Genomic DNA, 13,159 nt, shown 5'->3' with positions numbered 1-13,159 from the left:
GATGATTTTTTTACATAATCCATGATCTAGTGGGTACTCAACAAAATGAAAAGGCAACAAACATAAATCAGACAAAAAGAAGTAAGTAACGTTTAAGAAAGTATAGAATGCATTTCCACAAGGTGTTGTGGGGTGCAGAAATGCTCCAGAAGGGATTAGTTAAATACATGGAGATTTAGGTGCTTATTAAACATGGTGATTTGTATGCAGCCTTTAGTTCAAGAAGTGTCTGAGTCACGGGTGGAGTATGCCAGGAACAGATCTTAGAATATTCAGTCTAGTTCAATCAATCAAGCAGCACCACTGGCAACTGTTAACTTCTGATGCAAACAGAAGAGCAGGCTTGATGAGTTCATCAAGCTGGGGCATTATGGCTGGGTTATGTATTCACATGACCACTTCATACCAAAAATGTATTCTACTATGTTGATTTTGTTCTACAGGTCTACTGTAGCAGTTCTGCTTTTTTCGTGGAGAAGCCAGGTATACAAAGTTCTCCAGTTGAGAGCAAGGAATTTTTTGCTGGCATTAAGGTAATTTGAAAAGAAAAGAGTATTTTACTTTATTGTAGTGGGAGTCTTTCTGAGTATGAATGCAGCAGATATGTAACTACTTGGACTTTTTCTGTGGGTATACTGTGGGTAGATAGTTTGAATATTTCTGCAATTATTGTGTGTCCCAATCTGATAAGACAATGTAGAATGCTGAACAAAAGCAAGTAAATCATGATAGCCACAGCAGACAGTGAGTCCTCTGACTAGAAGGTACTCAAAATTTATTAATTGTTAATTAATAAAGCACGTTGTTGGCTGTAGTGAACTGGACGAGTCAAAGATGTTTCTGTATTCCCCATATAATCGAAATGCAGGAAGACTGAATCAAGAATTTTTGCAAGCTATAACAATCCAGTGAAAGCCTTCACCGCCATCAACTAGAGTAGATTCTGATGCTTCCTCTGTATTTGTAAACTAAGGAGGGCCATAGCTCAGACTCGAGCCCTGGCATATTTTTGTCCATTATGTTTAGCTACTTTTACCCTCTCTGGCCTGATTTTGGCCTATGATATGACAACAGGCTGTCCCAGAGCATGGCTGACATAGGGCATGTTCACAGCTGTCTGTGGGGAAGAAGACTTCGGGTTTAGATAGGAAAACTGGAAAAAGTTTAACTATGTAGATACAGGCTGTGTGATGCCACTTGATCAGTGGCCAGAGAACAGGTCCAAAAGGAAACCTTAATTTGTGCTGTAGATTTATGTACCTGTTTGCTGGCCAGGAGCTGGGACCCTGATCCCAGAAGGACAGACTGCACACAATTACATACTGGGAGTAATCCTATTGACTTGAGTGAGGATTTGCCTGTCATAAAGAATTTACCTTTCTGCAGGATCAGGGCCAGATTAATCTCATGTAAGTGCAAGTAAGTAGCACGTGCTATAAAATCTGAATGCATTACCATTTTATGTGAGGCCCGTATGTTGTTTTTTTCCTCAGACAATACAGCAAATTACTTGTATACTGATTTCCAGAAGTTACCCAGGGAATGCATTTTAGTGGTGTTAATGTGCTTTGCTAATTCCTTGCCTATTTAGCTAGCTTTACTTTATCCTTGCCCCTTATTCTTACACTTTCCAGACTCTTGTTACAGTGTCCTCATCTTCTTCCCAGTATGCCACTGCTCTTCAGACTGTCTAGATTACCCTAATCAAGTAGAATGAGCCATGCACCATGCCATTCTGCGTCTAGTTTTTCGTACTTTCCTCCTACCTGGTCAGTAGTGGTGCTGTAGTTCACAAAGGATGTTTGCATTTTAAGTATACTTTCTTCTGTGATAGATACATCCAGAAACATATGATATATCAGAAGATGGCAAGGAATACAGGTTGGCAATAGAAAGTAAAATGCCTATTCCTTGCCCTGAATTTAACCAGCTTGAAAGTGACTGTAAAATATCACTAACGTTGAGTACTACTGATGAAGGTAAGTGTTATCCTGATTTTTAGTGTGTTGCATTTTGTATGTTTGCTGTGTTTATCCAAATATTCCTTCTGGTTTGCTTCTTGGGAGAAGTAGGTACATCATAAAATACTGTAAAATACTTCCTAAAATACTAAAATATTCACAGAGTGTATATTCTATTGTTGAAAGAAGAATGTGACCATAATCCATTACTTGTTGAAGTAGAAGGTAGCTTTCGCAGCTATAGCTATCAGAGCCACATTGACTTGAATAGTCAGAGTACCACAGTACTTGCAAAGTTTATAATTTAGTTATTTTTTTTTGACTTGTTGTTTTGGAAGTATTGTATATACAGTCATGAAGTCCTCAGTTTTTACTATTATTGTCTTTTTCTGTAGTACTTTGTCAAGCCCAAGTCCTGTGAACCTCACAAGGAGCCTTGCCCATGCAGACAGTCATTTTTGTCACATCAGCAAGACTTCCATTATTTTAATTTGTCTATCACTGTGGAAAATTAAAACCATTTTCTTGTGTTTGTGTGAATGTGTAGAGAGGGGGGTATGCATGACCAAACCCGAGGAAAACGCATAGTTATTTTCATTTATGAACAGAAAAATCTTTGCTATTTGCAAATAAATCAGTATTTATGTTAACAGTAATATAAAAAATGTGACTTGTTCAGAGGAAAGCTCACTAATGATGTGTTTTCATTAAAACAGGTAAAGAGCAGTTAGGTTTAAACTTGGCTCTTTCTTCTTGTCATGTGGATCTTCTCCAGAAACCCTGCAATAATGGAATCTGTAGTCAAGCTATAATTTATTTCACTGCTGTGACAGACTTTATGCAGGATGGAGACAGAATTACCAGAATTGCTGTTGAACCTATATCCAGTGAGAATTTTCTGTGGAATGGCTATGTTCCAGAAAGCATACAGGTTGAAAATCTTCATGTTAAGCTCTGTAAAACCAACAGGCCAGAAGTATGATGTAAATGAGGTTTCTATTTCAATTGTGACATGCTGATTACACCAAGATTTCTAAGTGGTCAATTTTCCCTTGGTTTATTTTTATTCAAATGCTGCATTTTCATTTGGATTTTTTTAAATAAATATGAATATTAATATAATCACTTAGATTGGTTTAAAAGTATAATATAACCTATTTATTAGAAAGTAAATTAATATCATAAGACAAGTAATGTGCCTGAGTCTGTTTATGTCTTAACCTGACATGACTTAACTATGCGTTTCTTTGTTTTGAAGATTACAGTGAAGGATCTACCAACTGCCTATTGCTACTCATTTACTGACCCTCATATAATTACATTTGATGGAAGGTAATCACTGGATTGTTGCTCTTAATTTCAAGATTTTTTTGTTCTATTTTAATCTATGCTGGTGATGCAAACTGTAGTTTTCTGTAATTGTGCTGTGTGTTTTATACTCTTTCTTGGACAGTAACAATAAACATGCTTCAGTTAGTTAAAGCTTCTAGTATGTTTGTAATATTTGTATTTCAAAATATAAGATTTAGGTCGTGCCAAAAAGGGGAAGCAAGCGAACTATTTCCCTTTTCAGAGGAGTATGCCATGAGAGGAATGGTGGCTGTACAGTCTGAATATGAAAGATGGAAATATCATTAAGTATGAACAATGATAAAATTAGGCAAAACTGTTCTAATGCAAAAGTGTTTCCAGTCTGCAGCATAGTTTCCGTATTTCTGGTGTAGGTATCTGAATTCATGTAAGGATCAAGTTGCTAGAAGCTATCTACTGTCAGTATGACATTGTGCTAGGTTCATTAATGGCATTGACAGCAATTTATTCACTGCTGTCACTTGCACATCACTAAACCTTCTTTCCAAAGTGAAGACAGCTTCCTTAGCCACAGCTGGCATGGTTTTGGTGTGCTTCTGTCTTTCAAAGTGTTTCAAATGCATGGAAGGAATCAAAACAAGTACAGCTTCCATCTGAGGGACTTGTGTATTCTCTGCTCAACAAAAGCACATTTCTTCAAGTGACAGGGTGAGAGGAAGAGGATGTGTTACCTCCAAATGAGGGTGTTCGGCCCACAGCATGGTTCTTTTTGTGAATCTGATAAAGGAACGGAAAAGACAGGTTGTAATGGCTGCTCTGATAGCACTGTGACTAGTACTAATAATAAAGTCAGAGGAGTAATGCAGATTTGCAGCTCTTTCTTCAGTAGAAATGATAGGGATGCCTTCAGTGGGCATTTTAACCTTCAGTGCATTGTGATCAAGCTTTCTTGTGAAGCGGTGATTTACTGTGATATGTTCTTGCTGGAAGCACGGAGCTTCTGGGAAAGAACTTTATTTTTAGTGATAAATAGTGTTGCTAATTTATTTTACAAACTGGGGAAACAAATAGAAAGGGAGCTGTCCCTACTGAATCACGGGTAATCTCGTGCAGTCCCAGCAGGGTGGCCATCTGCAGTTTGTCTGCTGGGCCTTTAAACAGAAAGCAAATCACCATTCTGCAATTAACTATCAAATGCCATTTATAGCCAAGAGGCTGTTAAACTTGCCGCAAAAGTTTTTTTCTTTGTTGTTGTACCTTTTCTTTCTTATTTTTTTTCCTTCTTCTCTTCTCACCACTGAATCATTAAATTGGCTATTCTAAACTTGCTTCAGGGAACAGATGGCTAACCCTAAGGGGAAAAAATGGAAGTGACTATTTATGGTTTTCATCTTAAATCATTTTCAAATCTTTGGGAATACGCATTCCCCATCTCCATCTTAATAAAGCAGACCTTTTTAAAAGTATGTGACTTTCTAAATCATTTTTTCAAGGGTACTGGTACAATCTTCAACACCTGCCCCCCACATACACACAGTTAAGCGTCTTGCTCTTGCTGTCTGGATGCATTGCAGTAGAAACACAAAGGGTGAGAAGCGCCTGTGATTCCGTGTTAAAGTATGCATAAGCACAATTAAAAAGCATCAAAGAATCAAAGTAGCTTTATGGTTACATTTCCATTTGCAAACATTGTCTACATATACTCCACTTGTGACCCTTCTCTACTTCCTTCTTTTTCTGCTGTAGAACAGGTTTGAAATTTTTGATTTAGAGCTTCACAGAAGATATGATGGTGTTTGTTCAGAACAAAGTTGTGCATTGGTTTGTGGGCTGAACTTTTTTTTTCCTGATGCATGAAAATGAATTACAGTATCAAAGGCCATCAAATATTATAAATCTGTTTTAAGGTAAAGTTGCTGACACATGGTGATACAACTGTTTTATAACCAAAGTGACATCACATACTTTTCTTTTGATTCCAGACTCTATGACAATTTTAAAACAGGAACATTTGTTCTCTCTAAGAGTACGTCTCGAGATTTTGAAGTTCATGTTCGCCAGTGGGACTGTGGAAGTCTTCACTATCCAGCATCCTGTAACTGTGGCTTTGTTGCCAAAGAAGGGAGTGATATAATTGCATTTGACATGTGCAGTGGTCAGCTACATGAGTCACAGCCACACTTATCCATAATAAGTAGAGACACAACAGGAAGCCATGTCAGAATCACTGAATCCTACCTAGGAAGGAAAGTAACAGTAAGTAAATATTGCTTATGAAGGTAACAGCAATTATTTTTACCAGTTCACACCAGCTTCAGAACTAAAACGTTCTTTAGTTTCTGCAATTAAGCAATAGCATAATGTTTATTTTATGATCATAGTCCTTTAGCCAGTGTTTTGCTTGTAAGTGATGGATGTTGTCCTCAAAAACAAGGATGTATCAATGTGCACACCTTTCTGGAACTGTGTTGTCAGTTACAATATATGGCCCTTGTGTGGATGGTGCAGTTTTCTGATCTAATATGCACTTATTTAGCAGTTCTAATTTTCTGAAATGGGGTCTCTGTGTGCTGTTTGCTCACACCAGTGTCATATCGGAAGGCTGTGTAGGCACATAATGAAGTATTCCAGGTGACATCTGCAGAATTGGAAGTGTAGGTGGCTTCTCTAAAGAGTTTGGCCCTCAGATAAAACATTCATGTTTGCTTTTATAATTCCCTGTAGCTTTTCTTTTGTATAGAATTGCTTTAGAACTCCACTGAGTTTGAAATGAAGCAGAATTTTAAAATGAAACACTGAATTGCTCTTAATCATTCTGTTGGTCTGGAAAGCAAACCATAAAAACAGATATGCCATTTCAAAGTAGATTCGGCTATTAGCATAAGAATACTTTAAATATTTAGTTGTTATCTGAACACTTCAGATATTAAATATTAAAGCATCATTAGGCAATAGAGAAATGGAATTTCTTACCTTTTAGAAGTAAAGATACTGAGAAACAGAAAAATTAAGTGACTTGCTCAGGTTTGTGCACCATTAATAATAGAAACAGTATTTAAACTTGGAAGTTATAAAATCTTGTGTCTTCACAACAGCCATACAATTCTCCATGGATTCCCATGAATGATTAGTGTTTCTTTGTCCTTTATGTGGAAAAGAGCATCTTCTCCTTTGGCACAACACTCATAAGCTTTTTTTTTTCCTTTTTTTTTTTTTTCTGTGAGTAAAAATGTATCTGGATGGTGTTTTCTAATTCTTCAGATTAGTAAACTAAAAATTTTAATTCTCAGTTTATTTTCAAGATAGTAATATTTCTACTGATCAAGAAGAATTACCGAGCATATTGCAAAATAAAATAATGAATATTTGAGACTACTCTGAGCTGTCTAGAAGACTTAGGATTGCATTTGCAGGTAGAAAATTATTCTGTTTTCAGCTACTAACACAGAGAATCATGTAGCTGACAAAAAGAAAGTGAGAAAGGTGCTCCCCAAAACTCAATTCATATTACCAGAATTATCTCTTTACATCTGAAGAGTGAGTGGCCTTTTTTTCTTTGCCCAGCTGATCTTTGATTTCCTGTAGTTTTGTTGTCATTGACCTTCTACAGTATACCTGATAATGATGGATGAAGCTTATTGACCTGTAGAGCACCATCTAGCTGCTTGCTAAGACTGAGATGCTTTGGATTTGCATTTACAGCATTTCTCCAGAAGAAGAAATAACAAAATTTGTCTGATTTAGAAATGTTAGAGCCAGAATTTAATGGGATAACTTGGTATGCCTGGCTTTGCAAATTGTTCCTTGGCAACAAACATACCTGATTTTATTAGGTAAATTAAAAGTCATGTTTCTCACAATGATATCAACAATCTCTTTTTAGGTTTTGTTTTCTTCTGGAGCTTTCGTTCGTGCTGATGTGAGTGAATGGGGGATGAGCATAACACTTAGGGCACCCAGTTCAGATTACAGAAATACAATGGGACTCTGTGGCACCTTTGACGGAATTGCAGAGAATGACTATCACACTGCCAGTGGGATGGAAATCCCAAACAATTCTAATGCTCCTTTTTCTTTTATTAAGGAATGGAGGTAACAAAACACTTCTGTTTCAATCAAACATCATCGGTTTTGGTTCAGCCTTGCCTTTGTGCTGTTTAAAAACTTGTTGAAATAAAACAAATCCTTCCAATTTTTTAACTTAAAATCAGAGTAAATTCAGACTGAAGTGCCAAATTAGTATTTAAATACTAAGTGTGATGTAAGATTAGTTTGAGTAGGTTTTGAACAAAATATCAGAAAAGATCTGTTCTCCTAATCTATTTTTTTAAAGTTATTCTTATGGGTTTTGTGATTTAACTGGGGTCCATAATCGTAGCTGTATGTTGCAGATTCTGTAATCAATCCTGTAGAAGTATGAAACAACAAAAAGCAAAACAAGCTCTGATTCTTTATGGGGAAAAAAAATGGACAAGGAAGTTGAGATACAGATTCTTCTTTTTGTTTCTTCTATAGAATTCCACCAGGAGATAGCTTGTTTGACAGGATACCGGCTTCTTTACCATCTTCTAGGAAAACAGCCTTCTGTGACTGCACACTTGAAGTTGCTGGATTGTATCGATCGGTGAATAAACTAGAGGCAGTCTCTAAATCAGAACTTTCTCTGTCTTGCAAAGAAAGTGAAAATGGTAGATTTCTTTCTTTGATACCAGGACTGGATGTCACTGCTGAGTATCTCAGTCCTGTTGAGCTTGTCAGAGGCTTAAAGAAACGTTCACCTGCACATGAAATGGATTCCTCTACACTTCTGCAGAGGGAGGATAATCAAACCAAACTTCACAAAACTTCACTAGTAAACAGACATGTCTCTGCAACCTCAGAGGTCAGTTTTGGTGCAGAAAGAGAAGAAACTCCAAGATCAGGCATGAAAATAATTTCCTCCAGTTCCAGTAGTAATCTTCAGGAAAGTCAATCTATTACAAGTAGAGGGAAGCGCCAAAATTATTATGAATATCATCCAGTATTTCTATTCCAAAGTCTTAGCCAAACAGACTTGGAGGGCTATAGGTACTTTTTCCCAGAGGACCATGCCACTGACACAGACCAGAAGTTTCTTCCTTCTTGGCCTACACCTTCTGGCCTCACTGAGTCTAGAGCTTTGGGACTGTGCCAGAAAGCAATAGCCAATTCCAGTATAGGAAGATCTTGCGGTGGCCTTCTTGGCAGGCGAATAGAAGATGCGATCAGTATGTGTATTAAAGATTTGCTGCTGAAAGATGACCTCAGATGGGCAGAAGCTTCCTTAGCTCTTCTAGAGAATGAATGTGAAAAGAGAGTTTTAGAAGAAATAAATGACAACCAACAGGAGCTTCAAGGTTCTGTTGAGAACCTACTTATTGCACTGAAATGTCCCGGTCTCTGTAATGGTAACGGAGAATGTACAGACTGGGGTTGTGCCTGCTTTCAAGGCTATGGCTCATATGACTGCAGCATACTATCTGGTAAGTGGGAAAAACAATGAGATTTCCTTAACGTTTTCCATATTCGTGCAACATATGTTTATTTTGCTGCCTTTCTCTCCTGCTTTTTATACACTGGCAGGGGTTCCCTATCGTGGGACTGTGTTCAGCAGTCTAGTTCCAATTTAATACAGCTGTTATTGTTCTCTATTCAGCCTTCTTGTTTCCCAAGGGCAAAACGTGGGTTTCTGGTATGTCAGATTTTAAAAAATTACCACTCAGTTTGCAATCCAGAGTACTGCCTCAAGAGATTACCGTGTTTCCGCATGCTGCCTTCTTCAAGGAAGATCTGCCGTACACTCCTGCGGTCTTGTTTATTAACTGCAAGCGGGATGTTTTTGGTGGCTACATCTCTGTAAGCTAACTGTTAAATGTGGTAGAAGCAGAATTGATGGTGAAGAAAAGAGGTATAGCAAATAGAGCTGGGCAGGGTTTTTTCAGTAAAAAGACAGTGACTGAAAACACAGGTAAGCAGCTACACTATAAAAATATGAGAAGTACTAGAAAATGTGAAACCCTTTCAAAACAAAAACAATATTTTGTTTTGCAATAGCATTTTGGTTTTAGTAACCTATTTAAAAAGAAATGGAAGAAAGAAGAGGGTAATAACAATAAATATTTGCTTCCTCTTTAAATTAAATAAATTAATTTTACTTCAAAAAAATCTGAGTATTCTAACTTTTGTAAGTTTAGTTCATGAACTAACCTCTACCTGTGATGTTTTCGTTTGGTCTTTAAACAAAAAATTCCAATTATAAATTATTGTATAATTCTAATCTTTCCAATTCTTATTACTGGATTCTGTTTCAATTACATTTTATACTGCAAGTGTTATGTAGAGAACCATAGATGAGAAAACAGCCCATATATTCACAAGTGTTTATTATCAAATGAATGTTTTCTCTGCTTTATGATACTGAAGTTCCAAGAGAAGAGAAAAAGACTAGCATTAAAGCTAAAACTCATTTTATCAATACAAAGTGTTTCTCTTTGTACCTTTCATCAGCTGTTTACAGGTTTTATTGTTCATATAGTTTTCTAAGTTAGATAGGCAAAGAAACATACTGCTTAAAGTAAATGCGTATGAATGAGTTCAATATATTTACCTTCATTTTCTAACTTCTACTTTGAAGACCAGGCTCCAGAAATTACGGAGCTGGAAAATGCTGGGCTATGTGATATTCGGCAGTATGACTGCACATCAGTGAGAGTTTTTGGACGTGGCTTCAGGGAGTCATCAAGTCTGAAGTGTGAAATTACCAAGTTGCAGGTAGATCTCATTGTATGGTAACAATTATGTTTAAACTTCTCAGCGAATGAGGAAAAACTGTCTGACATCTACTAATCATCTGTGACCTAATGCTTTAGTAGAAACTAAAAGCAGAGGCACTCAATACTTTGCAGCAGACACTCAAGTCTTTGCAAGATTGCTATTTCCTCAATGATAAGAGAAATAGGAAACATAATGGGAATGTTCAGCAGCTAAGAGGGAGATAACAGCATACAGCAGCTATCCATCAGGAAAGGGCAAGGGCAGAGCTATTAGTAGCAACCAGTGCATTGTTGTTCGTTTTTCTTTTTTTTTTCTTCTTTTTTTTTTTCTTTTTTTAAGTGCTTATGGAGAGGAAGTAAAGTACCACTTCTTTGAAAAAGGACAGCAAGGTTAAAGACATTACTAGATTTCTGTCTCAAATCTAATGCTCAAAATAGCCCTGTTTAAAAACATAATAAATCTGTTATAAAAGGGGAAGACATTTTTGATGTGTTGTCCATTTCCCTGGGGTAGACTGCCATGGCTATTTAATAATATGTCGGTTCTATACCCCAGGTTTGAACAGGAGATTAAGAATACTGCACTGTAAAGTAAGAGGAGTCTGTACAGACAGAATGCTGTTACTCAGACCTAGAATTTGCCCAAGGGAAAATTACAAGCTGTTTACAAGTGTTAGCCTGAAATGAACAATCTGTAATTACAAGTTTTTACATCATGTTAGACATGAGAATAAAAAAGCTTCCAAGTAAAACTGGATTTCACTGATGTGATGATCTGGGGAAGGGGATGGCAAAAGGAGAAACATTCAATGGGTAACTTTTGTCTCTGACACACACACACACAAAAAAAAAAAGCGTAGGTAGTGGATATTAAGGTTATTTAAGGTTATTTTTGAAAGATTAAGTAATATGGGCTATAGATTTCTTTTTTTTTTTTCCTGAGCACAATATGTATCCACTCATCTGCAAGTTGGCTTGAAATGAGAAAGTTGAGAGTACGTTTACACTCCATTAGGTTAAAAGACTTTTAGACCAAGCTCACAGTGAGACAATTATTGGGAGTTCGCTTGTCACAGCTTGAAATGTCTGTCTTAACTCATGGCAAGATATTCGGGTATAACACTCTTTGTGGTAGAATACTTGGCTTCTAACTACCCAAACCTCCTAAAAGTTAATCGTTTTTATTGATGATCTTACTGTCAAGAGTCAGGTTAGAAAGTGAACAACATTGATATTATGTAAAATTAAGGAAGAGGCTGAGAGGTGTTTTGTTTTGTTTTGTTTCTTGAAAATACCACAGAAAGGTGGTTTGTTTTTTAACTTTCAGGCTCGCGTAATGATGGTTTTATGCAAATGCCAGTGGAGTCATAACAGTATGGAACTCCTTGTATTTTGAGATAAACTTAAATGATCAAAATTTCATAGAAGAGACATTTTGGCAGAATTTAGAGCTAACGCACACTGAAATTTTCATTTTTAATATTTTCACTTTTGAAAGACTAAATCAAATCCATTGTTCAGGGACTGGCCTACCATGTTAGAAAGGATGTAGGTCTTGTGCATGATGCTAAAAGAGGGGATTCAGAGAAGTCTGTATTGGAATACCTCAGAGATGAACTAGTGCACATCTCTTGGTAGAGGTTTGGGTAGGACATGGCCAAGGAGCCTATGATTACACAGATCCAGAATTTTCTTAGATTTTGTAAAGGATAAGAGTGCGTTTAAACCCCCAAAACAAAAATACAGTTTTAGTTTCTTCTTATTTACGTTGAATTGCAGAAGCAAATTTTTCTATGAACCTTGTTCTAGTAGAGATTTTTAATTGATTTTTTTTGAATGGTCAGTATGTTTCTGAAAAAAATTATCTGAATGTGCTTCCAGCTAATAGAAGGTTTCTGGAGAAATAGACTGCATCATATTTTGAAGGTTAAATGTTCTCAGAAACACCTATTTAGAAATGTTTAGTTGTTTTTAAGTCACCCTTGCCATGAATTTCTTAACTCAGTATAGGATGAAAGAAAAACAACAAAAAAATTGGTTTGAACAGAAATAGTTCGTATGTCTTTTCAGATTTTTTATTTTTTATATGGGGCTATTTTTCTGTTAGTAAAAATGGAGGACCATGCTTCTCATGTCAGGATAGGGATTAAATAAATGCCTCAATTGGCTCCAATAACTGAAAAAAGTAGCCAGCACTGTAAAACCTAGTTAAGCTCAAAATGATTTTGAACTTACTGTTCTCTTGATTCTTAGTCTGCCTAACTTTATTTTCAATATGCTTAACCCTGCTTCCTATTGCAATCAATACTTCAGTGAAGTATTACCATCCCTATTTTGTTATCTCGGTCTCTCAAGATGTGGATGACTTGCCCTCGCTGTAGTTTAGAAGAGAAGTCTACAGGGGTTAATGGTGTAATCCATTGGCTTGTGCAGGGGTTCAGTGGCTAACGGCCAGTATCCCCTGGCACCCAAAATGATAGCTGAGCCCTGCCAAAACCTCATCAATTCATTTGACTAAAGCTTGTCCTCTCCTGGGAGCAGGAATGGAGAGGGATAAAGGCACTGATACATCGGATCAGTGCTACTAGAGGATCACCTGCTGCTTAACCCTCCCGTTAATCTCCAGATGCAAGCACTCCGCTTCCTTGGTAAGGCCATGCCAAGTACCGTGCACCAGGGAAGACTTCTCAGCCTCTTCTCCCACAGGAACAGGCTAGAAATCTACTTGTGAGAAAAAAAAATTGGCATTTAACATTTCCCACAGCATTCTAATCCAAAGACAGTAGACACATTGAAATGCTATGCAGTATGTTTTTTTTTTTTTCCTCTGATTAAAAATATTTTCATATTGCATTTCACTGAAAAACAGATTCTCTGTCCTAAAATTTAGTATAGTGATAGCCAATGGATTCCTGGAGAACCTCTAACTATGTCAGCTGCCTTCCAAAATGCCAGGACTGTCGACTGCCAGTTACCGAATGATGGCCAGCAGTCTGATGCCATGGATCTGGTTGATGATAAACCCATTGCCTGGTGGCAAATAAAGGTACTTGTAGAAATTTCAAATATTCACTTACAGATATTCCTGTTAAGATA

At 36.9% G+C, this 13,159-nt stretch overlaps 1 protein-coding gene across 5 annotated transcripts in view; it reads left to right on the top strand.

The window, feature by feature from the left end:
• The window catches only part of VWDE (von Willebrand factor D and EGF domains), a 43,293-nt gene that overhangs the window by 13,016 nt on the left and 17,118 nt on the right, over positions 1-13,159 (top strand). For 4 of the 5 annotated variants that reach the window (XM_040546255.1, XM_040546257.1, XM_040546256.1 and 1 more), the window contains 9 exons: positions 444-533; positions 1,835-1,979; positions 2,678-2,892; positions 3,220-3,293; positions 5,255-5,528; positions 7,156-7,364; positions 7,788-8,773; positions 9,925-10,061; positions 12,954-13,109. In XM_040546255.1, the coding sequence (XP_040402189.1) occupies positions 444-533; positions 1,835-1,979; positions 2,678-2,892; positions 3,220-3,293; positions 5,255-5,528; positions 7,156-7,364; positions 7,788-8,773; positions 9,925-10,061; positions 12,954-13,109 (2,286 nt within the window). Of the gene's footprint in view, positions 1-443; positions 534-1,197; positions 1,410-1,834; positions 1,980-2,677; positions 2,893-3,219; positions 3,294-5,254; positions 5,529-7,155; positions 7,365-7,787; positions 8,774-9,924; positions 10,062-12,953; positions 13,110-13,159 lie in introns of those variants that run through there. The other variant, XM_040546260.1, reaches the window with a different exon arrangement.

Source organism: Cygnus olor, chromosome 2, assembly GCF_009769625.2.
Source record: "Cygnus olor isolate bCygOlo1 chromosome 2, bCygOlo1.pri.v2, whole genome shotgun sequence".
NCBI classification, from domain to species: Eukaryota; Metazoa; Chordata; class Aves; order Anseriformes; family Anatidae; genus Cygnus; species Cygnus olor.
Note: the sequence above shows the minus strand (reverse complement) of the source record. Positions and strands in the feature narration are given on the sequence as shown.